At 38.4% G+C, this 26328-nt stretch overlaps 2 protein-coding genes across 2 annotated transcripts; one reads left to right on the top strand and one right to left on the bottom strand.

Moving 5' to 3' along the window:
* Positions 1-1673: 1673 nt before the first annotated feature.
* LOC101104437 (olfactory receptor 8B3-like) lies at positions 1674-2603 on the top strand. The gene has a single exon (XM_004019493.5). The coding sequence runs from the start codon at positions 1674-1676 to the stop codon at positions 2601-2603; it is 930 nt and encodes a 309-aa protein (XP_004019542.3).
* Positions 2604-3635: 1032 nt separating this feature from the next.
* LOC121817573 (transcriptional repressor protein YY1-like) lies at positions 3636-26328 on the bottom strand. Its single transcript, XM_042238434.2, has 2 exons — positions 26223-26328; positions 3636-4957 (listed from the first exon to the last, which is right to left on the bottom strand). Exons 1-2 carry the CDS (start codon positions 26326-26328, stop codon positions 4314-4316), a joined length of 750 nt encoding a protein of 249 aa, XP_042094368.1. The 3' UTR covers positions 3636-4313.

Raw genomic sequence — 26328 nt, 5'->3', positions numbered from 1 at the left:
CCAGTACTCTTGCCTGGAAAATCCCATGGACGAAGGAGCCTGGTGGGCTGCAGTCCATGGGGTCGCTAAGAGTCGGGCAAGACTGAGCGACTTTACTTTCACTTTCATGCATTGGAGCAGGAAATGGCAACCCAGTCCAGTGTTCTTGCCTGGAGAATCCCAGGGACGCAGGAGCCTGGTGGGCTGCCGTCTATGGGGTCGCACAGAGTCGGATACGACTGAAACGACTTAGCAGTAGCAGCAGGTATATGGAAGACGTATCTTGAATTTTCTTAACAGCTTCAGTGTAATTAGTATCATGATTGAACTGTGTTCAGGATCCTTTTAACTAAGTTTTGTACATAAATTGTTTTTGAGTCAGTGTGTTCATGCAGGGAAAGAGATTCTAGGGCTTGCTCTACTGCAATCTTGTTGATGGGAAATTGTTAATTTTGGCTGTCCCTTGGGTGATGCACTATCCCGACAGTGAAGGATAAAATTGTGTTAAATATTGAAGCTATAAGGGACTAAAGAAAGATTGTAAAGACAAACCCCTTAGTTCCCTATTATATGTAGAAACTGTTCCCTAGGGAAGAGACTGAACAAGCTACTTCCATGTTGTATCATTACATGCACACTAAAATCCTCTGTGACTTAGCATGCACCAAAAATGATTTTAGAGTCCATTTATTGTTTTCTGCCACTGGATAGGACAAAAATCATAATCAAAATTATGATCTATAATTCTGAAAGATTTCTAAGGTATATCAGAAATTGTTTACAGGTGACATTTTCTTAGAAAAAATAAAACCAAAGCCCGAGAACCTGAAATTGCCCTTCCAGGACCATGGGGTAAAATCACTAAGAAGAAAGGCCTGGGATATTCTGGCTTCAGAGAGTGAGTTTCCGAATTACATTTATATTCATGTTTTCTTTGTCCAAGGTGCAGACTGAGATATGATACGATTGAGACTCAGATATGACAGTTCATTTCCTATTTGTGCAGTCCTGAGATTCAACTGAATCTTGCAGAGAAAACTGTTTGAAGGGAGAGCAGAGAATGTTCAGAAATATTAAAGGATACAGGTGATACAGTTTCTTAGTAAGTTCCCTCTCCATGGATAGAACACTCTTTCTTCTACTTTTATAGCTTTTACTCTGTGATAGATGGAGTAACTTAACCTTTCCTAAACTTTGGGTTGCTCTTGTGTTTCTTTCTCTCTCTCTTTTTTTTTTTTTTCATTTTTTCCCTAAACCATGTATTTATTTATTTATTTTAATTAGAAGCAATATTCTTGGTTCCTACCCTGTAAATTCCTATCTGCGCTAGAGACAAAAGCCAGGCTTTGGGGGTTGCTGCCAAAAGAAGAGGAGAAGTAGGAAGAGGGTCCAAGTGAATGAAATAATGGTGAGATGAGAGAATGAAAATTCTGTCTTGGTTCAAACTTCTTTTCCATTATCTTTTTGGGTAAAAGGCTAAATTTTGATGCTTTTTGCTACTTAGTTTATAAAGCATTTATAAAGGAAATTCTTGTCACTCATTTCCATGGTAATGGTAAGTAAATACTATGGGTTTAGTTTGGGCTACCCACAGTCATTCCTAGTACATATGTCACTTATGTGAGAAGATGTGAGAAACACGTTTTCCTCTATGTAAGCCTTCTCCTTGTTTTCACAGATCCCCTTAGAGAAGAATGGCTCCACGGAATGACTCTTTCACGACTCAGTTCATTTTAGCGGGATTAACAGACCAATCAATTCTTCAACTCCCCCTGTTTTTCCTGTTTCTAGTAATGTATATGGTCACTGTGATGGGAAATTTGAGCTTGATCATCCTAATTGGGTTGAGTTCACACCTGCACACACCTATGTATTTTTTCCTCTTTAATTTGTCCTTCATAGATCTCTGTTATTCTTCTGTTTTTACACCTAAAATGCTGATCAACATCATATCAGAGAAGAAGACTATCTCCTACATGGGGTGCATGACCCAGCTTTACTTTTTGTGTTTTTTTGGTATTTCTGAAAGTTATGTGCTGACATCAATGGCCTATGATCGCTATGTGGCCATCTGTAACCCACTGTTGTATAACATTGCCATGTCCCCTAAAGTGTGTTTCAGTCTTATGTTTGGTTCCTACCTGATGGCATTTTTTGAGGCAACAACCCTCATTGGATGCATGCTGAGACTGACCTTTTGTGATGCAAACACCATCAACCATTATTTGTGTGACATCTACCCTCTCCTCCAGCTCTCCTGCACCAATACCTACATCATTGAGCTAGAAGTTATCATTGTGTCAGGCATCAATATCACTGTGCCGAGTCTCACCATCTTTGTCTCTTATGGTCTCATCCTCTCCAACATCCTCCACATCAAGTCCACAGAGGGCAGGTCCAAAGCCTTCAGCACCTGCAGTTCCCACATCATTGCTGTTTCTCTGTTCTTTGGATCAAGTGCATTTGTGTATCTCAAACCATCTTCTGTGTCTGTGGATGATGGGAAAATATCCTCTGTCTTTTACACGAATGTGATTCCCATGATGAATCCCTTAATTTACAGCTTGAGGAACAAAGATGTTAAACTTGCTTTGGGAAAAACCCTATGTGTGGCAGAGTTTTGATTAGAGACATTATTTGTCTGTGGATATAGTTACAGGACAAGGAGATTCTGTGTGTTCAATTAAATATTTTTAGTCATGGCCTTATTTTTCTATTTTTTAAAATAAGAGGCCTAAGAAAATTTAAGCCTTCTCAAAATAATGTATTTCCAATTTTTCTGTCTGGACTTCTTTTTTCCCTAAATGATTTGCGAAATATCTCCTCTGGTTTTCCGTTTAGCTAATAGTAATAAATTATAAATGTAACTCTTATTTTTTAGCTTCATTTCAAAGTTTTAATTTTTACTGAAGAAAAATGGCCTCCAAGTGATCAAATTTGAGATACCTTTGATATAGAGACAGAAATGATGAAAATCAGCTAGACACCACTGCTGCTGCTGCTGCTGCTAAGTCACTTCAGTCGTGTCCGACTCTATGCGACCCCATAGATGACAGCCCACCAGGCTCCCGTCCCAGGGATTCTCCAGGCAAGAGTACTGGAGTGGGTTGCCATTGCCTTCTCCAATGCATGAAAGTGAAAAATGAAAGTGAAGTTGCTCAGTCATGTCTGACTCTTTGTGACCCCATGGACTGCAGCCTACCAGGCTCTTCCGTCCATGGGATTTTCCAAGCAAGAGTACTGGAGTGGGTTGCCATTGCTTTCTCCAAGTGATCAAATTTGAGATACCTTTGATATAATGAGACAGCAATGATGAAAATCAGCTAGACAGCACTAGAGTAGCATCATTTTATTGGAGTTGTAACTTCCACATGCTTTAGAAGCATGTATCAGATGTTTTTCACTGTTTTATTCCCATCTTTCTATTATCTGACTAGGAAGACTATGTCTCCTTTATTTATTTATTTATTTTTTGCCATATTCTTTCTGTAGGACTGCTGTTTATTGTTGCCCTTTCTGTTACATGGGATGTACACATCAGGTGTTAAAAGGTACAATACATTCTACGACTGAGCACCACTTTCTGTAACTGAACAGGCAAAGAAATTACACTGAACATCAGCATCTGGCGGAAAAGAAAAAGTGACTAAAATGGGTTTAAATTGATTAACACTATTAAATCACATCTAATATTTGATACTACATGATTCAATACAGCTATACGATACAATTATACAAAATGTGTTAACATCAAAGAATACAACCAAAATTAAGATAGCAAACAAAACCTATATAACTTTTTTTTTTGTACAGGAAAAATACTTTTGAAGTATGCATGTAACTGCCCATTCTTTTAAAGAAAATCTACTGCAAGCAAAGTTATCAACCTCCAGAAAAATCACACATAGCATTACTAAGCATATCCCCAAAAAGTGTACAATATGCACACTTGGAAAATACAAAATTAAAAAATTGTAAGCAACAGGTGAGCTTCATATTTATAAGAATGTGAAAAGAAGTCCCATTTTAGCTGTTGTATAAAGAATTGTCTTTGATGTGAAGTTCATGAATCGTCCTCCTGCTGGGACCACACTTTACAAAAACACTGTGTTTTTGAAACGAGATTACAGAGCAAGATAGAGCATCTTAGCAATGTCATCTTATTAAAGTTTTTTTTTAATTTTTACTACTTTATCAAAACATGTCCCTTGGGTATGTAGGATTCATTTTAAAATTCTTTTCTAGAAACAATATACAAAGGAGAGGCGTGTTTATTCCCAATCACACTCCTGGAAGATGCTTCCCGAGGCTGAGGAGGGTCTTCTCTCTTCTTCTCACTGGTTGTTTTTGGCCTTAGCATGTGTTAAGATGTGAGATTTCAGGTTAGTTGACTGAGCAAACTTCTTATTACAACCATCGAAGGGGCACACATAGGGCCTGTCTCCGGTATGGATTCGCACATGTGTGCGCAAATTGAAGTCCAGTGAAAAGCGTTTCCCGCAGCCTTCAAACGTGCACTGAAAGGGCTTCTCTCCAGTATGAACCAGTTGGTGTCGTTTTAGTTTGGAGCTCTCAACAAAAGCTTTGCCACACTCTGCACAGACGTGGACTCTGGGGCCGTGGGTGTGCAGATGTTTTCTCATGGCAGAGTTATCCCTGAACATCTTTGTGCAGCCTTTATGAGTGCAAGCTATTGTTCTTGGAGCGTCATCTTCTTTAATTTTTCTTGGCTTCATTCTAGCAAATTCTGCTAGTTGTTTGGGGTCTGAGAGGTCAATGCCAGGTATCCCTCCAGGAGGAAGTTTCTTTCCTGTCATATATTCTGAATAATCGGGCGGTGAGTTCTCTCCAATGATCTGTTCTTCAACCACCGTCTCATGGTCGATATCTTTTTTTTCATCTGAGGACCACATGGTGACCGAGAACTCGCCCTCCAGGGTCTTGATCTGCACCTGCTTCTGCTCCCAATGACCAGCGTCTGTCAGAGATTGAAGCCTTCATTAAGATGTTGACTATACACTTTTTTGCATCTCTAAATATTTTACACCAAGCTTCTTTGGGCAAGTGTTTTCTTTTTGCTTTTGTTCAATGAAACCAGCAAGTGACAGATCATACAAATATATTTATTTCATAGATGGTGAAATGAAGCTCAAAATGGTTAATGATTTGATGTCACAGTTTCATAAAGAAAAAATCTAGACTAAACTGTTAGCCTTCTAATTTCAAGTCTGCTACTTTTGTAGTCTGCATACATCCACTTCATTCTACTCTATTTCCTTCAGTATGATCATTAATGGGAAAACATTTTAAATTTGAAGCTTAACTTTTGTTTATTCCAGGGAAATACATGAATTTCTCTCCTGCTGTTTGTTGCTTTTTTATTGTTGGCTTGTTTAGGCAAAGAGTTTCATGGGTTTATTTGGGTGGGTAAAGAAGGCCTTTTGGGCTAGTGTATTGGTAAGATGATTGACTCAAATACGGAGCTATTTTTTTTTTTTTTTGGCAAAATTAAGAAAACTGAATTTGAGTTGTTTTATTAAGAGAATATGGCATGGGTGAGAAAAGGGTCCAGAATCATGTCATTATGACTGACCTCAACAAGACACATGTTCAACAAATAAAAGAGGCCTTGTGTGGGAAGTATTCATGCACATTAGGAGACAAATAGTGTGAATCTGTATGCTTTCTGTACAGGACTGTAAATGTATTTCACTGTCTATAGATCTTCGATAAAGCTATGATGCACATGACTGTAAATTAATAGTGCTTTGGGAAATGAAGGTGAAAAAGCTGTGGTCATGTTTGGCACCAGGAAAGAAGAAGGCAGCAGGTCCAAGTAATAAAATTGTTAAGAGCATTTGAAACTCAGTTAGGAAGTAGGAATTTATAGAAGTAAAATGATGGATAAAAAAAGTCCATACCTATGACTTGCCTCTCCTTCCTGGAAGGGCCTAGATATATTATGGAGCTCACAGGGTTTCTCTGGATAGGATGAAAGCTCAAGTTATTGGACTTTTTTGAAACAGTTAAATCAACAGAACTGGAGAGCCTGAGAACAACTAAATCACTCCTATTTCTGTGGACTTCCAAATGCTACTTCTATATGCATTTTTATGGTGCTAACACTCAAAGTCCGGCTGGTAGTATAATGATAACTTGAAAAAAACTTTGGCGAATACACTAAATTTTGGCATGGACTTTACTGTTGGATTTTTTTTTTTTAAGGAAAAATACTACCTTAAAACTCCTCAATATGATATGTGAAGATATAATGAAAATAATTTTCAAGATACTTTAACAATATTATTATATATCATTTTCCTAATCTCCACTCAATATTTGGGTGTTGTGAAATTTAGCATAGCTGATATGTTGAATTTTTTAAAAAATTTTTAGTTGTTCAGCATGGCTAAATCCCTGTCTTATGGTTAAAATGACCACTCATCTCCCATCTCCTGACCTCTAATATCAATATGCTTCTTTTTCACTGAAAAGATTATGTTTATTTAAAATAGTTGATCTTGGTTGGAGTTTCCTTTTGTTTTTTTTTTTACTTTCTGTTTCTAGTTTTTTCCCCTATAATAACAAATGTGTGTCTAAGCAAGTTCATGTGTCAAGCCATTTGGAAACATTTCATAACTCCATCTACTCACTCTGTTAGGTATTTTATAAATATCTGAGATTTTCCAAGGTATGACTTCCCTGGTGGCTCAGTATAAAGAATCCATCTGACAATGCAGCAGACTCGGGTTGAATCCCTGGGTCAGGAAGATACCCTGAAGGAAGAAATGGCACCCCTTTCCAGTATTCTTGCCTGAAGAATGTCATGGACAGAGGAGCCTGGCAGGCTACAGTCTGTGTGGTTGCAAAACAGTTGGCACAACTTAGCAACTGAGAAACAACAAAATCAAAGGGTGGGTTAGGGTGGTCACTAATGTTTAATTTCATGAGCCTAAAAATTCAGATAAAATGTGTTCATTTTCAGAGAAGATAAACTGTCTTCACAGTTAATTTTATATTTTACTTATTTGAAAAAAAATATATTTAAAATACAGTTTGTAATAGCTAAGGGTGGCAATTTAAATTTAAGAGAGGCAAGTTTGCTGATAGCTTATTAATTTAAGCACTTTTTATTTAACAATAAGCCTGTCTATCATTTGGATTTCCTTCAAAAGGAGGGAAATCAAGTCAGAGTATTTTACATGCACAGCATAGTTTTACATTTTTGCTTTTGTGACACAGTATATGAATGACACTGACATCTTTTGAAGGAAAGAATTGAAAGGTTGCTGCTGAGCCATGAAAGATGCTGGAATTCTTGGCCTCCAGAGGAGAAGAATTGAATCCAGGGCTAGTGATTAGGCTAGATGACTCAGAGCATTTATTTAATAAAGTTTTATTAAAGTATAAAAGATATAGAGAAAGCTTCTGACATAGACATCAGAAGGGGGCAGAAAGAGTGCCCCCCTGCTAGTCTTTAGCCAGATGTTATATAGCTACTAGCAGTCAGCTAATTGGAGAAAGGAAATGTCTCAAAACTCAGAGACTAGCACCAGGCCCCTCATCCACAACATGCACTTTGAGGTAACATTGGCACAAGGTGAGTTGTCCTGGGCCATAAAATGATTGACATGAATCTTGAAAAAAGGCAGGTTTCCAAGCAAATACAGTCTCATTAACATAGCTTAAGAGAACATTTGTATGAGTAAAACATACTGGTTTGTCAAGTAGGTTTTGAGTCTTAGGTGAACTGACTTGAAGACAGAGTCTAGGGTAAATACATAGTTCATTAACATAGATTAAGACAAACATTTCCATAGAAAAACGCCTTGGTTAAGTAAAGGTCTAAGAAAAGTTCAGGTGGAACCAGGTGTCATCATGGCAACATAGAACTTTAAAAGAAACCTCTTTTTAAATTTGTATAGATAAGGGGAAAAAAATCTAACATTTATAGTTTGTTTCCTCCTGCTGCTTAAGAGTGGAGAAGGAAATGGCAACCCACTCCAATATTCTTGCCTGGAGAATCCCAGCGAGGGAGGAGCCTGGTGGGCTGGCGTCTATTGGGTCGCACAGAGTTGGAAACGACTGACGTGACGCAGCAGCAGCAGCAGCAGCAGCAGCAGCAGCAACTGCATAAGAGAGAGAGAAAAAAATGTCTGACACTTGCACCCTATACCCTCCATTTGGAGACACCTGGCCTTCCTGCCTGTTACCCTCTCAGAATGGTTCCATTGATGTTACAACAGCTGAGAATCAATTGGGTAAGCCATGGGATTCCCTTGTGCTGCTGTAAAAGGACAGAGCTGTGTCTGAGTCAGTGTGAAAACTTCATGTTTGTAAGTTTAACAGAAAATGGTCCTCCAAGTTAAAGAGCAGAAAGAAACTTCCCTGGTTACATCCCAAATTTGTTCAAGAGAGAGCTTATATTATTAATTACTCAAGATCAGGTTTGGAATGAGCATGATAAGGGTCACTGTGGTTGAGGGTTGATGGAAATGAGAAGTAAAAGGAATTTTGAGTTGTTTATTGGTTTATTTCCTGAAACTGCACTGTACTGAATTTCATCCTCTATTTTTCCTTTACAGGGATTACACACACACACACACACACACACACACACACACACACACACACACACACACAGAGTATCTTCAAGTCTTGTATTTGATGAGATCACTGTCTATTATTGCATGGTGTGGAGCCCAGTTTAATCTTTTCAAGCACCTTCAGGTAGATGGTTCCTGCTCCAGCTCCCAGACTGAGTGAGAAGTACTTGCTGAATCTAACCAGAAGGTATAGTTATTGCTTCAGACATTAATTTGCTTAGATAAAAACCCAACAACAGCAACTTTTTTTTTTTTTTTTACACCCTGAGTCCTGGGTAATGTGTTGCAATATGCTGTATTTGACAGACATTGGTGATTGCAGCCATGAAATTAAAAGACGCTTACTCCTTGGAAGAAAAGTTATGAGCAACCTAGATAGCATATTCAAAAGCAGAGACATTACTTTGCTGACTAAGGTCCGTCTAGTCAAGGCTATGGTTTTTCCAGTGGTCATGTATGGATGTGAGAGTTGGACTGTGAAGAAGGCTGAGCACCGAAGAATTGATGTTTTTGAAGTGTGGTGTTGGAGAAGACTCTTGAGAGTCCCTTGGACTGCAAGGAGATCCAACTAGTCCATTCTGAAGGAGATCAACCCTGGGTGTTCTTTGGAAGGAATGATGTTAAAGCTGAAACTCTAGTACTTTGGCCACCTCATGAGAAGAGTTGACTCATTGGAAAATACTCTGATGCTGGGAGGGATTGAGAGCAGGAGAAGAAGGGGACGACAGAGGATGAGATGGCTGAATGGCATTACTGACTTGATGGACGCGAGTCTGAGTGAAATCTGGGAGTTGGTGATGGAGGCCTGGCATGCTGCAATTCATGGGGTCGCAAAGAGTCGGACACGACTGAGCGACTGAACTGAACTTAACTGAACTGAAAGTGACCACGTAAGAGACTGATAAATGACAGATTTTGCTAATGCAACACAATAGGACAATATCTTGCACAGAAATGAATTGTAAAATTCACCTTATATAACCAGAATTGCTCCTGATATTTGATTATCTGTTTTATGACCAGAGTCCCTTGGACAGCAAGATCAAACCAGTCAATTTTAAAGGAAATCAACCCTGAATATTCCTTGGAAGGACTGACTGATCCTGAACCTGAAGTTCAAATAATTCGGCCACCTGATGTGAAGAGCCAACTCACTGAAAAACCCCTGATCCTGAGAAAGATTAAGGGCAGGTGGAGAGGGCGCAAGAGACAATGAGATTGTTGGACGGTATCACCCACTCAATGAACATGAGTTTGAGCAAGCTCGGGGATCTAGTGAAGGACAGGGAAGCCTGACGTGCTACAGTCTGTGGGGTTGCAAAGAGTCGGATATTACTGAGGGGCTGAACAACAAAAATGACCATACATTTTCTTTAAATTTCAAAAGAAAAATATGTCATTAATTTAAAAAGGAATTATTAAAGGAATTATTAATTAATTAATTATTAGGACTTGTTAAAGGTTGTTAGAAAAATTTGTCATTATTTTAAAAAGGAATTATTAAAGGCTGTTAAAGGAATTATTCTACTAGAATATTTTCACTCACTTCAGAATATTTTAAAGATAGTCAAATTAACCTTTCATTTTAAGAGATCCTCGCAGTAACCCCACCCTGCTTAGGTGATGTGTAAGAAGGAAAACTTATCCAAATATACCACAATCCCTAGATCACAAAATGTGTTAAAGATCAATGATACAAAGATAAATTAGACATAAATCCTGTTTCATTGAGAAAGTGATGTTTAAAATGGATACTTGCAAAAATAGTTTTGGGGAGATTAATGGCCAATACAAAACTCCTAAGGTGATGCTTCTAATGTGTTTGAGAAATAATAAGGGCTACTGTACTGAATGATGGAGTAAAGGAGAGTTAAAACAGATGAGGACAAGGATGTAACAAGAGGAAGATCAGCTTGGATCTTACGGGTTATGGTGAAAATCGGACTTTTTGTTTGAGTGAAATAAGAGTCCAGAAAAGTAACAATAAATTGATTAAAGATTTTAAAGCATGATTCTAATGGGAGGAATAAACTGTAGAAGGCAGTGAATAAATGAAAGATCTACTATGGAGAGGTTTGTAGAGCACTAGTAACAGTAACAGACTATGGTTCTCAGATCAAGGTGGTGGTGTCATAGATGTGATATACAGGATGTTGTTGTTGTGTAAATGTTGTGTTTGTTGTACATTCGTGTCTGACTCTCTTCAACTCCATGGACTGTAGCCAGCCAAGTGCCTCTGTCCATGGAATTCTCCAGGCAAAAATACTGGCGTGGTTAGCCATTTCCTTCTCCAGGGGATCTTCCTGACCCAGGGACAGAACCTGGGTCTCCCACATTGTGGGCAGATTCTTTACTGTCTGAGCCAAATTTTATGTATACATATATAATAAATATAAATGTAGTCATGTTTTACTGAGTTAATTTTAAAGTTTTTTTTTTTTTGTCAAAATATATCCTAAGTAAATCAGTGGACAATAGTAGATTAGGAAGAAATTTAATTTAACTGCAAGTAACAAGTACAGCCAAAGCCTTTGACTGTGTGGTTCACAATAAACTGTGGAAAATTCTGAAAGAGGTGGGAATACCAGACTAACTGACCTGCCTCTTGAGAAATCTGTATGCAGGTCAGGAAGCAACAGTTAGAACTGGACATGGAACAACAGACTGGTTCCAAATAGGAAAAGGAGCATGTCAAGGCTGTATATTGTACCCTGCTTATTTAACTTATATGCAGAGTACCTCATGAGAAACACTGGGCTAGAGGAAGCACAAGTTGGAATCAAGATTGCTGGGAACAATATCAATCACCTGAGATATGCAGATGACACCACCCTTATGGCAGAAAAATCCTCTTGATGAAAGTGAAACAGGAGAGTGAAAAAGTTGGCTTAAAGCTCAACATTCAGAAAACGAAGATTGTGGCATCCAGCCCTATTACTTCATGGGAAATAGATGGGGAAACAGTGGAAACCGTGTCGGACTTTATTTTTCTGGGCTTCAAAATCACTGCAGATGGTGATTGCAGCATGATTTTAAAAGATGCTTACTCCTTGGATGGAAAGTTATGACCAACCTAGATAGCATATTCAAAAGCAGAGACATTACTTTGCCAACAAAGGTCCGTCTAGTCAAGGCTATGGTTTTTCCAGTGGTCATGTATGGACATGAGAGTTGGACTGTGAAGAAAGCTGAGCACCGAAGAATTGATGTTTTTGAAGTGTGGTGTTGGAGAAGACTCTTGAGAGTCCTTTGGACTGCAAGGAGATCCAATCAGTCCATCCTAAAGGACGTCAGTCCTGGGTGTTCATCGGAAGGACTGATGTTGAAGCTGAAACTGCAATACTTTGACCACCTCATGCGAAGAGCTGACTCAATGGAAAAGACCCTGATGCTGGGAAAGACTGAGGGCAGGAGGAGAAGGGGACGACAGAGGATTAGATGGCTGGATGGCATCACCGACTTGATGGACATGGGTTTGGGTGGACTCCGCGTGTTGGTGATGGACAGGGAGGCCTGGCGTGTTGAGATTCACGGGGTCGCAAAGAGTTGGACACGACTGAGCGACCGAACTGAACTGAACTGAATGACATAGCAAACCATAGTGGAATCTTCATTCCTGACCAGAGATCAAGCCCTGAGCCTTTGAAGTGGGAGCACTGACTCCAAGACCCTAGACTACCAGAGAAATAACCCTAGGGAGTATCAAGTATTGAGAACTCACAGAAAGGGAACCAGTTAAGTACAAGACGTGGCATTACCCAACCACCAGTAGCACCATATGCTGGATGCCTCATCTAAACACTAAACAAAACAATAATAAAACCCAATCATCAGCAGGCAGGATTACCACCTCACTCAGCCTTGGCTGTCAGAGGGGGGGAAAAAAAACTCAGCAGAAATCTCACCCTATACAAAGCTTACACAAACCACTAGACCATCCTTAGTAGGGCAGAAACCAAAAGAAAGAAAGAATTCAGCCTTGAAGCTTGGGGAAAGGAGACCTCAAACACAATAAGTTAAAAAAAATAGAGAAAAGGCAGAGAAATACAACACAAATGAAGGAACAAACTAGAAACACAGAAGTCCAAACAGATGAAGAGGAATTGGCAAACTACTTGAAAAAAAGTTGAGAATAATGATAGTAAAGATGATCAAAACCTTGGAAACAGAATGGAGAAAAATGTAAGAATCAATTAACAAAGACCTAGAAGAATTAAAGAATAAACATACAGAGACAAACAAGACAATTACTGAAAATAAAAATACTCTAGAGGAATCAATAGCAGAATATCTGGCAGAAGAATGAATCAGTGAGCTAGAAGATAAAATGGTGGAAATAATTTCTGAAGAGCAGAATAAAGTAAAAAGAATGAAAAGAACTGAGGATAGTCTCAGAGATCTCTGCAACAATATCAAATGCACCAACATTCGAATTATAGGGGTCCTGGAAGACGAGAAAGAGAAAGGGTATGAGAAAATTTTTGAAGAGACTGTAGTTGAAAATTTCACCAATATGGAAAAGGAAATAGTCAATCAAGTCCAAGAGGTACAAAGGATCCCATAGAGGATAAACCCAAGGAAAAACTTGCCAAGACACATACACAAACTGAAAAGACTAAACAGAAAGAAAGAATATTAAAAACAGCAAAGGAAAAGAAGCAACATACAGGATGAACCCCATAGGTTTAACAGCTGATCTTTCAGCAGAAACTCTGCAGGCCAGAAGGGAATGGCAAGATATAAAGTATTGAAAGCGAAAAATCTACAACCAAGATTACTGCACCTGGAAAGGATCTCATTCAAAATTGATGGAGAAATAAAAAACTTTCAGATAAGCAAAAGTTAAGAGAATTCAGTACTACCAAACCAGCTTCACTACAAATGCTAAAGGAACTTATATAGTCAAGAAATACAAGAGAAGAAAAAGATCTACAAAATCAACCCCAAACAATTAAGGAAATGGCAATAGGAACATACATATCAGTAATTACTTTAAATGTAAATGAATTAAATGCTCCAACCAAAAGACACAGACTGGCTGAATGGATATAAAAATAAGACCCATATATATGCCGTCTACAAGAAACCCACTTCAGACCTAAAGCTGCATGTAGACTAAAAGTGAGAGGATAGAAACATTTATTCTATGCAAATGGGAAGCAAAAGAAAGCTGGGGTAGCAACACTAATGTCAGACAAAATAGACCTTACAATAAAGAATATTACAAGAGACAAGAAGGGCTTCATAATGATCAAGGGCTCAATCAAAGAGGAAGACATAACAATTGTAACTATCTATGCACCCAACATAGGAGCACCTCAGTACATAAGACAAACACTAAAAGACATAAAAGGAGTAATTGGCAGTAACACAATAATAGTAGGAGATTTTAACACCCCACTCACACCAATGGATAGATCATCAAAACAGAACATTAATAAGGAAACACAAGTTTAAATGATACATTAGATGAGATGGATCTCATTGATACTGCATTGATACCTTCAGGACATCATCCAAATGCAGAAGAATACACTTTCTTCTCAAGTGCACATGGAACATTCTCCAGGATGGATCACATCTTGGGTCACAAATCATACCTCAGTAAATTTAAGAAAATTGAAATTGTGTCAAGCATCTTCTCTAACCACAATGCTATGAGGCTAGATATCAATTACAAGAAAAAGTCTGTAAGAAACACAAACACATGGAGATTAAGCAACACATTTCTAAATAACCAACAGGTCACCGAAGAAATACAAAGGGAAATCAAAAAGTTTCTAGAAACAAATGACAATGAAACACGACAATGCAAAACCTATGGGATGCAACAAAAGCAGATCTAAAAGTTTATAGCAATGTAATCATACCTCAAAAAACAAGAAAAACATAAAACAGACAACCTAAATTTACACCTGGAAAAAGAAGAACAAAGAACCCCCAAAATTAGTAGATGGAAAGTATTCGTAAAGATCAGAGGAGAAATAATTGAAAAATAAATGAAAGAAACAATAGTAAAGATTAATAAAACTAAAACCTGATTCTTTGAGAAGATAAACAAATTAACAAACATTTAGCCAGACTCATCAAGAAAAAAAGAGAAAAGAGTCAAATCAACAAAATTAGAAATGAAAAAGGAGAGGTTACAAGAGGCAATGAAGAAATACAAAGAATTATAAGAGACTACTATGAACAACAATATGGCAATAAAATGTATAGCCTGGAAGAAATGGACAGATTCTTAGAAAAGTTCAATCTTTCAAGACTGAATCAGGAAGAAATATAAATTATGAACAACCCAATTATAGGAAGTGAAATTGAAGCTGTGATCAAAATGTTCCAAAAAAAAAAAAAAAAAAGCCCAGGACCAGAGGGCTTCACAGTAGAATTCTATCAAACATTTAGAGAAGATCTAATGCCTATCCTTCTAAAACTCTTTCAAAAAATTGCAGAGAAAGGAACTCTTCAAAACTAATTTTATGAGTCCACCATCATCCTGATTCCTAAACCGGACAAAGACAATACAGAAAAAGAAAACTATAGGCCAATATAACTTTTGAACATTGATGCAAAAATCCTCAACAAAATTTTAGCAAACAAAATTCAGCAGTACATCACAAAGCTCATACGCGATGATCGTTTGTTTTTTTCCAGGCAAGCAAGCATTCTTCAATATACACATGTCAATCAATGTGATACACCACATTAACAAACTGAAAGATAAAAACCATATGATAATCTCAATAGATGCAGAAAAAAACCTTTGACAATATTCAGCACCCATTTATGGTTAAAATTTCAAAAACAGTCATAGAAGGAACCTACCTCAACATAGTAAAGGCCATATATGATAAGCCTACAGCAAACATTATTCTCAATGGTGAAAAAGTGAAAGCATTCCCCCTAAGATCAGGAAAAAGACAAGGGTGCCCACTTTCACCGCTATCATTCAACACAATTCTGGAAGTCCTAGCTACAGCAATCAGAGAAGAAAAAGAAATAAAAGGAATCCAGATCGGAAAAGAAGACATAAAGCTCTCAGCATTTGCAGATGACATGATACTGTCCATAGAAATCCCTAAGGATAGTATCAGAAAATTATTAGAGCTAATCAGTAAATTTGACAACTTTGCAGGGTATAAAATCAATACACAGAAATCACCTGCATTTCTATATACTAACAATGAAAAATCAGAAAGAGAAATTAAGAAATCAATCCCATTCACCACTGCAACAAAAAGAATAAACTATCCAGGAAGAAACTTACCTAAGAGGACAAAAGAACTATACACAGAAAATTATAAGACACTAATGAAAGAAATCAAAGACGACATAAACGGTTGGAGAGATATTCCATATTCCTGGGTAGGAAGAATCAATATTGTGAAAATGACTATTATACCAATCTGCAGATTCAATGCAATCCCTATCAAATTACCAATGGCATTTTCACAGAACTAGAACAAAATTTTCACAATTCATATGGAAGCACAAAACCCCCGAATAGCCAAAGGAATCTTGAGAAAGAACAATGGATGGATCAACCTTCCTGACTTCAGATTATACTACAAAGCCACAGTCATCAAGGCAGGATGGTACTGGCACAAAAACAGAAATATAGATCAATGGAACAAGATAGAAAGCCCAGAAATAAACCCATGCACCTATGGGTACCTTATTTTAGACAAAGAGGCAAGTATATAAAACAGGGCAAAGACAGCCTCTTCAATAAATGATGCTGGGAAAATTGGACAGCTACATGTAAAAGAATGAAATTAGAAAAATTCCCAACACCATACACAAAGATAAACTCAAAATGGACTACAGACAGAAATGTAAGACCAGAGCTATAAAACTCTTAGAGGAAAATGTAGGCAGAACACTTCATGACATAAATCAAATGAAGATCCTCTATAACCCACCTCCTAGAGTAACAGAAATAAAAACAAAAGTAAACAAGTGGGACCTGATTAAACATAAATGCTTTTGCACAGAAAAGGAAACTATATGCAAGGTGAAAAGACAATGCTCAGAATGGGAGAAAATAAATAATAGCAAATGAAACAACTGACAAAGGATTGACTTCCAAAATATACAAGCAGCTCATACAACTCAACACCAGAAAAACAAACAAACCAATCAAAAAATAGGGGAAAGACCTAAACAGACATTTCTCCAAAGAAGACATGGAGATGGCTAACAAACACATGAAAAGATTCTCAACATCTCTCATTATTAGAGAAATGCAAAGCAAAACTACAATGAGATATCACCTGACACTAGTCAGAATGACCATCATCAAAAAGTCTACAAGCAATAAATGCTGGAGAGGGTGTGGAGAAAAGGGAAAGCTCTTGCACTGTTGGTGGGAATGTAAATTGATACAGCTACTATGGAAGATGGTATGGAGATTCTTTTAAAAACTAGGAATAAAACCACCTTATGACCGAGCTCCTAAGCGTATATCCTGAAGAAACCAAAATTGAAAAAGACACATGTATCCCATTGTTCATTACAGCCCTATTTACAATAGCTAGAACATGGAGGCAACCTAGATGTTCATCAACAGGTGAATGGGTAAAGAAGTATGGTACATATGCACAATGGAGTATTACTCAGCCATAAAAAGGAACATATTTGAGTCAGTTCTAATGAGGTGGATGAACCTAGAGCCTATTATACAGAGTGAAGTAAGTCAGAGAGAGAAAGATAAATATTGTATTCTAACACATATATACAAAATCTAGAAAAAATGGTACTGAAGAATTTATTTACAGGGCAGCAATGGAAAAACAGACATAGAGAATAGACTTATGGACATAGGGAGAGGGGAGGAGAGGGTGAGATGTATGGAAACAGTAACATGGAAACTTATATTACCATATGTAAAATAGATAGCCAATGGTAATTTGGCTCAGGAAGCTAAAACAGGGGCTCTGAATCAACCTAGAGGGTTGGGATGAGGAGGGAGATGGGAGGGAGTTTCAGAAGGGAGGGGATATATGTATACCTATGACTTCCCTGGTGGCTCAGATGGTGAAGCATCTGCCTACAACGTGGGAGATCTGGGTTCAGTTCCTGGGTTGGGAAGATCTCCTGGAGAAGGAAATGGCAACCCACTCCAGTATTCTTGCCTGGAAAACCCCATGGACAGAAGATCCTGGTAGGCTACAGTCCATGGGGTTGCAAAGAGTAGGACACGACTGAGCGACTTTCTTTCTTTTCTTTCTTATGGCTGATTCATGTTGAGGTTTGACAGAAAACAACAAAAATCTGTAAAGCAATTATCCTTCAATTGAATATAAATTAAAAACAAAAAGAACACCTCAACATTCAGAAAGCTAAGATCATGACATCCGGTCCCATCAGTTCATGGCAAATATGCAGGAGACACTGGAAACAGTGATAGACTTTATTTCGGGGGGCTTCAAAATCACTGAAGCTGGTGTCTGCAGCCATGAAATTAAAGGACGCTTGCTCCTTGGAAGAAAAGCTATGACCAACCTTGACAGCATATTAAAATGCAGAGACATTACTTTGCCGACAAATGTCCGTCTAGTTGAAGCTATAAGTTTTCCAGTGGTCATGTATGGATGTGAGAGTTGGAACATAAAAAAAGCTGTGTGCTGAAAAACTGATACTTTTGAATTGTGGTGTTAGAGAAGACATTTGAGAGTCCCTCGGACTGAAAGGAGATCCAACCAGTCAATCCTAAAGGAAATCAGTCTTGAATATTCATTGGAAAGACCTGACACCGAAGTGAGACTCCAATACTCTGGCCACCTGATGTGAAGGACGGACTCATTAGAAAAGACCTTGATGCTGGGGGAAGATTGAAGGCAGGAGGAAAAGGAGACACAGAGGATGAAATGGTTCGATGGCATCACTGACTGTATGCACATGAGTTTGAGCAAACTCAGGGAGTTAGTGATGGACAGGGAAGCCTGGTGTGCTGCCATCCATGGGGTTCCAAAGAGTCACACAAGGCTTGGCAACTGAACTGACTGACTCACTCACTTCAGAGAAATATTTGATTTATATAACATACAGAAAGACAACCTTCTGGGATGTTATTGAAGTAAACGTACTGTCATAAAATGATGTATGTGTACTGGTGTTTATTTTGTCATTGCTTTTGATGATAAAGACTGGAAGTATATAAAATCTCTGTCTATGTGAGATGGTTGGATAAATTATGTTTACAGCATAGAACACTGAAGAGGTTTTGATGAAGTTGTTTTAAATGGTCAGAAATGTTCTTCAAAAACAAGAAGTCAGATGCTCTTTTGAATACTATAGAACAGTCTTTTGGACTCTGTGGGAGAGGGACAGGGTGGGATGATTTGGGAGAATGGCATTGAAACATGTATAATATCATATAAGAAATGAATCGCCAGTCTAGTTTCGATGCAGGATGCAGGATACTAGGGGCTGGTGCACTGGGATGACCCGGAGTGATGGTGTAGGGGGGGAGGTGGGAGGGGGGATCGGAATTGGGAACACGTGTACACCCTTGGCAGATTCATGTTGATGTGTTGCAAAACCAATACAATATTGTAAAGTAAAATAATAATAATAATAATAATAATAAATAAATAATTAAAAAATAAAAAATATTTCTTTTAAATCAAGGACATAGCCCCTCTAAATGTATTTGAGTATATCAAACAAGTAAGAGAATATGAGAGTGTATGTTAGGTTTAAACATGTATAATTGGGTTGATGAGTTGGAGGGTAGCTGTGAAAGGAAACAGATTGCTATGTAAAAGGGGAAGGAGAAGGATCCTGGAAAGAGGGCAAATAGGAAGCCCTGAAAATATTTCCCCACTTAAAAACAATTGCACTGCCAGAATCTATCTTATATAACTATTTTGGAGCTGTGTAGTCTATTAAAGCCTCACAACTTCCAGGACATTTGGACAGTTATTGTGGTTGATTTCAGTCATTATCACTGTAGTGCAGTTACCCACACTCCCACACAACTCTATGGCTAACCCATCTACGTAAGTTCCAGTTGAACTTTGCAAGAACGCTTATGGGAGCCAGGTGGTAAATAGGACATTTTCCTCCAAATATCCAGTGCTGTTCTCTGATTATTGATTGTTGCTTCTGAATCAGAGGTGCAGAGAGGAGAGCAGCCATAATTGGTGCATCTCCCCACCATGGCTTTGCCCCTCCCCAACTTCTCCCCAGCCCAGCTGAAGTGAGTTTCAGGGAATTCAAAGACCAGTACCTTGTATCCCTCCCACTTCTTCTTCTTCTTCTTCTTTTTTTTTTTTTTTGGTGTTTTGGAAGCCCAACATTAAAGACTAAGACTTTTAAGAAGCATACACACAAAAAATTAGAAAGTCTTCATGCATGTGCAGTGAGAGGTGCAGGCTCAAACAGACCAGAGAAGAACTTGTTTTGCCCAAGACTGACCCTCAGCAAAGAGACTGCCTATAACAATCAAAACTACAAATATGAAAAGGGAGATCAAGATAGCAGAGTAGGAAGACAGTGGGTTCACCTTCCCTGAAGAACATATCAGACTACAACCACATATAGAGCAACTCTTGCTGAAATCAGCCTGGGGACTGGCAGAATAGCTGTTCACAACCAAGGCTGTAAAGAGAGATCCACATGGAGTCTGGATGGAATGTAAACTGATACAATCATTATGTGAAGCATTATGGAGTTTCCTCAGAAAAGTAAAAACGAAATCACTGTACGATCCAGCAACTCCTACTCTGGGTATATATCTGAAGAAAATGAAAACGCTAATTCCAACCCCAGTGTTCATAGTAGCATTATTTATAACTGCCAAGATGTGGAAGCAACCTAAGTGTCCCTTAGTAAATGAATGGGATGAAGCAGATTTGGAATATATATGCAGTAGGTACTAATCAGTCAAAAAAAACTTTGCTATTTGGAAGACTCGTGGACTTGGGAAGTTATTATGCTTAGTGAAATAAGTCATATAGAGAAAGATAAAATGTACGTTTTTCATTTATAAAGGAAATATAAAAATTTAAATGAATGAATAACTATGCTGTTAATATAACTAATGTGAGACTAATATAACAATGTAAATAAACTATGCTTTCATTAAAATTAATTAATTAAAAAACATTTCTAGGATTGATGTTAGGGAGGTTACCACCTGTGTTTTCTTCTAGAAATTTTATGGTTTCAGGTCTTTCACTTAATTCTTCAATCCATTTTGAATTAACTTTATGTTTGGTGTAAGACAATGGTCTAATTTTACTCTTTTGCTTGCCACAGATCTTTACTTGATTCATTTTTGGTAGGTTGTGTGTTTCTAGGAAAATCTCATGTGTACTCTTGGTATATTTCTTACAGCAATTTTTTTTTTTCTGTAAAGTTAGTTCCAATATTATTTAAGACAGAAGTCCCCATCAGAGGGAGCTGTTTACTTAGATTATTTTTGAAACAATTTCCAATTGAGACTAATTCTTTTCACTGATAGGGACTGTTTCATACCTCATAACCCTATTCCTTAATACACAGGGACAATTAACACATTATTTTTTTTTTCACACAAGGTTGTAGTTCTGATACAGAAGAAAAGCTTATTTTAAGATACTTGAAATTTTAAGAAATCTGTCCCCTAAAACCTAGTGTTCTTTTTTTCCTTTGCCAAGAGATATGTTTTAGACTATGTAGATAATTTGTCTATATGAACTAGTAAATCTAAGAGAAAACCTTTTTCCTGCAAGTCATTGTTAGGACTGTTGATATGCATGGTAGGGTAAACCCCAGATAACTGCGCTTCTCTTCTAATAATACATGTACTGTAACATTGTAGGATTTGCTAGGACACATTTCTAAGTTCTGTTGCCCAGAAATGCAATTATCCATTGCCTGTGCACCCAGGATTTCTATTTTTATTGTCTGTTTAAAAATTAAAGATATGACAAGATTTGACTAAAAGAATATCCCTCAATCATGACTACTTGCTTTGAAATGGGGAGTTTTGGTTGCTAAAATGATTCTTGTGAAGAGAGCTTGCTGTCTCTTTATAATATCATAAACATTTCTGGAGTTTCCTAGCAGGATATCTAGTCGCAATTCACATAATTAATAACTGTCTATTTATTTGGATTCTTTTCCAAAATACTACATTATGAATTTCCCCATTCTATCTAATTGTGTGAGTATAGCATTTTCAAAATCCAATATGATATACTGGAATGATCCTAAACATAGATCTTAGGTTGTAGATACAAAGAATGAAGGAAAACATTCAAAGTGAAACCTAAAATTAAAATGTAAAAATGTGTAATCTTTGATTACTATAGACTGAATGTTTGTGTCCTCTTGAAATTCATATGTTGAAACCTAATCCTCAATATGATGGCCTTAGGAGGTGAGAACTGTGGTAGTTGATTACATCATAAGGATAGAGCTCTCATGAATGGGATCAGTGCTTTTGTAAAAGAGACAGCAGAGAGGTCTCCTTTCTCTTTGTTCCTGAGAGGATATAGCAAGAAATGGTAGGCTGTGAACCAGGAAGAGGAACTTCACCAGACACTGAATCTTCCAGTGCCTTGATCTTGGATTTCCTTGGATCCAGAACTTTGAGAAATAAACTTTACTTTTTTTTATAAAGCCCCCCAATCTGTAGATTTTACTGTGTGTGTGTGTGTGTGTGTGCGTGTGTGTGTGCCCGCACGCATGCATGTGTGTGTTTGTTTTCAGTCATCTCTGACTCTTTGCCATCCTTTGGGCTGTAACCCACCAGGTTTCTCTGTCCTGAACTCCCTTGGAATTCTCCAGGCAAGAATGCTGGAGTGGGTTGCCATTCCCTTCTCCAGGGGATCTTCCCAACCCAGGGATTGAACCTAGGTTTCCTGCATTGTAGGCAGATACTTTAACATCTGAGCCACCAGAGAAGCCCCAGATTTTATTGTAGCAGCCAAAATGGAATCATACAATGTCTTTTAATCTTTTCAATATTTCTCCCTTTAGAGTTGCCTTGCAAAATATATCCCGTATTTGTGGTAGCATAGGTCATTGTTCTGGGTTTTGAATTGTGACCACTTCTTATTCTGTGCAGTTTGACAAAATCCAGAGAGTCTGGTATTTTCTTTCACTACTAAGGGGACCCTGCTATATAAGTAAAAATGATACTGTTTTCCCCTACTAAGTGTTGTGTATTTGCTAGGTTGTGTCTGACTCTTCTGTGACTCCATGCATTCTAGACCAACAGACTCCTCTGTCCATGGGATTTCCCAGGAAAGAATGCTGGAGTGGGTTGCCAGTTTCTTCTCCAGTGTGTCTTTCTGTTGAACCCACGTCTCCTTTGCAGGTGGATTCTTTACCACTGAGCCACTAGGGAAGCCCTACTAAATATGTGTGTGTGTGTAAATAAATACATATGTATGTGTTCTTTAGGCTTCCCTGGTGGCTCAGACGGTAAAGAATCCTCCTGCAGTGAAAGAGGTGTGGGTTCAATAGGTTGGTAAGACACTCTGGAGAAGGAGCAACCTGTTCCAGTATTCTTGCCTGGAGAATTCCACGGGCAGAGGAGCCTAGCGGACTACAGTCAATGGGGTCACAAAGAGTTGGACATGACTGAGTGACATTCTCTATTCTCTGTTCTATTCTTCAGCTCCATGATTTCTCCTTAGTATTTTAAAGTTTTCTGTATCTTTGTGAAATTCTCACTTTGTTTATGTATTATTCTCTGATTACAGTAAGTGTGATACTTTTTTGAATTCTATGTCAGGTACTTTACATATCCATTCCACTAAAGTCAGTTTGGAGTACTTTATCTTAATCTCTTTTGGAAAATATTTCAACTAGTTTTCATCTTCACTGACTCTGCTCTGGTGTCTACATGTTACACCAAACAGTCACCTGTCCTAATAATTCATGGGCTAGCCTTGTGCTGGAGAAAGCACTAATAAGCCTGGCCAGTGTGGACCACTCAACCTTTGTGTTAGTTCAGCCTTCTCTCTTTGTTCTTAGTGGGCTTCCAGGTATTCCAAGCGCTTGGTCCCCTCAGTGGTCTAAACAAGCAAGACCAAGTCCACATGCAGCCCCCAGATATGCTGTGTCCCGAGATGTGTGGTGTGCTTCCTTCCTCTCCAGGGAAAGCTGTAAGAGAGGGGTTTTCAGTACTTTGTTCTCTGCTGATCTGGTGAGGGGGAGCTATAGTGACTTCCAGCCCTGGGTGGTTCTCTCTCACCCAGGATAGCTACTAATTCTGCATCCTGGGTCCCCTATGCTTTCTGACACAGGCAGTCTTGAAGCCAGTCTCCTGGGCAGCCCTAATAAAAGTTGGGGCATTGGCCACATAGTGCATACCTTTCCTTCCCCAGGGAGAAGCTAGAGCTGGGGAGTTGGTCCCAACCTGAAGGTTCTTTGGAAGATTATAACTGGTTTCATACATTACTAGGAGCTGGACCTTTTTAACGACTCTCTGGATTTCTTACAAAGGAAATCTGTACTTGAAATGTTTCTGAATCAGTGTGTTCATGGTGGGTAGATAGTTCTAGGGCTTGCTTTTCTATCATCTTGCTGAATAGGTAACAGGAATTTATATTCGGCTTTTCCTTGGGGGATGTATATCTCTATGAAAGTGAAAGTCACTCAGCTGTGTCTGACTCTTTTCAACTCCATGAACTATACAGTCCATGGAATTCTCCAGGGCAGAATACTGGAATGGATAGCCATTCTCTTCTCCAGGGGATCTTCCCAACTCAGGGATCAAATCCAGGTCTCCAGCACTGCAGGCAAATTCTTTACCAGCTGAGCCACCAGGGAAGCCCAAAATGTATTTTGTCTGTACCATGTGGCATGTGGGATCTTAGTTCCCTGAGCAGGTATTGAACTTGGCCTCCTGCATTGGAAGCTCAGAGTCTTAACCACTGGACTGCCAGGGAAGATAATAATCCCTATAGTGAAGGGAAAACTTGAGTAAACATATGAATCCCTAAGCGATGAAAAACACATAATGGTCATATTTGCAAACAAAATCCCCTCAGGTCCCTGTTACACCTAGAATGTTTTCCTGAGGAAGTGTTTGAGCAAGCTTCTGCCCTGTGATAACTGAGTGTATGACATCATTACACTCACGTTAAATCGTCTGTGGCTTATCAAGTGGCAAAGATGATAATAATAAAAACTTAATTTGCTCAAAAATTGTGAGCTGTAGTTATGAAAGATTTATGGTGCATATCAGAAATTAAGTGTACATTGCATCCTCTTAGAAACAAAGGAAACAAAGCCTCAGAGCCTGAAGTTGCTCTTCCAAGACATGGGCTAAGAAATCAGGTTAAGGAAATAGCAAGGTTGATAGCCTAAGAAAGGTGAGTTTCTGAATTCCACTTACATTACTACCCTCCTTTTGTGATGAGTGTTCAGGGAGCTAAGATAGATGACTTTCTTTTTCATTTTTGTAGTCCTGGGATTCAGCAAAACTGGCAGAAGAATACGTTAAAGGAAGGGTGCCGGGAAAGTTTAGACATTATTTCGCTCAGAGAATGCGTTATCTCAATCAGTTCCATCAAAGGACATCTCACTCTTCTATATTTATGGTTTTTACCTTGTGATATGGAGCAGTAACTTAATCCCTCCTAGATTCTGGTCCTTTAGTTTTGGTTTAAAAAATCCTCTTGATTCCCCCTCCACCAAGTCTAATATGTGTTTGAGACAAGTATCAGGTTAGTGGGGTTGCTGTTTCCAGCTTTACTGTGAAGAGATGTGTCATGTGAAGGAAGAATTTATGAAAGAGAGAAGGGTGACTCTGTCCTGGCCCAAACTTCTCCACAATCCTGTGGTTTTTACAGCAGTCATGTTTACATCTGGAAGCAAAGTGCTTCATGCTGTAGGCTACGTCTTGATACTTTTTGCTCATATAGCTTATAAAGACTAACAAGGGAATGCCCATGTCACTCAGTTTCATGATAATGATAAAATAGGCAATGGTCCACATTGGCCAGGTCTCATATCTTGCCAGTGCATGCAGCATTCTTTTGAGAACAGATGTTGTGGGAAAGTTGAATTTTTCTCTGTGTAATTCTTTCTCTTCTGTCCACAGATTCTCTTAGAGAAGAATGGGTTCTGGAAATGGTTCATTTGTGACTGAATTGCTTCTACTTGGATTAACAGACCAACCAGATCTTCAACTCCCCTTGTTCTTCCTCTTCCTAGTAACATAAAACAGTCACTGTGTTGGGAAACCTGGGCATGGCAACTTTAATTGGGATGAATTCACATCTGCACACCCCCATGTGTTTTTTCCTCTTTAACTTGTCCTTCATAGATCTCAGTTATTCTTCTGTGTTTACACCAAAAATGCTGGTTATCTTCATATCAAAGAATAACATTATTTCTTACATGGGATTCATGACTCAACTTAACTTTTTTTTTTTTTTTTTGCTCTTTCTGAAATCTATGTGCTGACATCAATGGCCTATGACTGCTATGTGGCCCTCTGTAATCCATTTTTGTATAATGCTGCCATGTCCCCTAAAGTGTATTCCAGCCTTGTCCTTGGTTCCTACTTGATGGCAATTTCTGGTGCCATGGCTCACACTCTGTGTTGACACTGACTTTCTGTAATGGAAACATTATCAGCCATTTTTTCTGTGACATGCTCCCTTTACTCCAGCTCTTCTGCACAGGTACCCATGTCAATGAGCTGGTACTTTTCATTGTGGTGGGCATCAATAGCATTGTGCCCAGTCTCACCATCTTTATCTCTTATGGTCTCATCTTCTCCAGCATCCTCCAT

The sequence above is a fragment of the Ovis aries genome, chromosome 21 (genome assembly GCF_016772045.2).
Source record: "Ovis aries strain OAR_USU_Benz2616 breed Rambouillet chromosome 21, ARS-UI_Ramb_v3.0, whole genome shotgun sequence".
Taxonomy (NCBI): Eukaryota; Metazoa; Chordata; class Mammalia; order Artiodactyla; family Bovidae; genus Ovis; species Ovis aries.
The sequence above is the reverse complement of the archived record's forward strand: the minus strand, read 5'-3'. Positions and strand labels throughout refer to the sequence as shown.

Excerpts from the sequence above, each read along its gene's own strand:
- LOC101104437 (XM_004019493.5), top strand. The coding sequence starts at position 1,674 with ATGGCTCCACGGAATGACTCTTTCACGACTCAGTTCATTTTAGCGGGA.
- LOC121817573 (XM_042238434.2), bottom strand. The coding sequence starts at position 26,328 with ATGGAGGATGCTGGAGAAGATGAGACCATAAGAGATAAAGATGGTGAG. Across the intron at positions 4,958-26,222 it reads GTACCAGCTCATTGACATGG|ACGCTGGTCATTGGGAGCAG; the intron begins GTACCTGTGCAG and ends AATCTCTGACAG.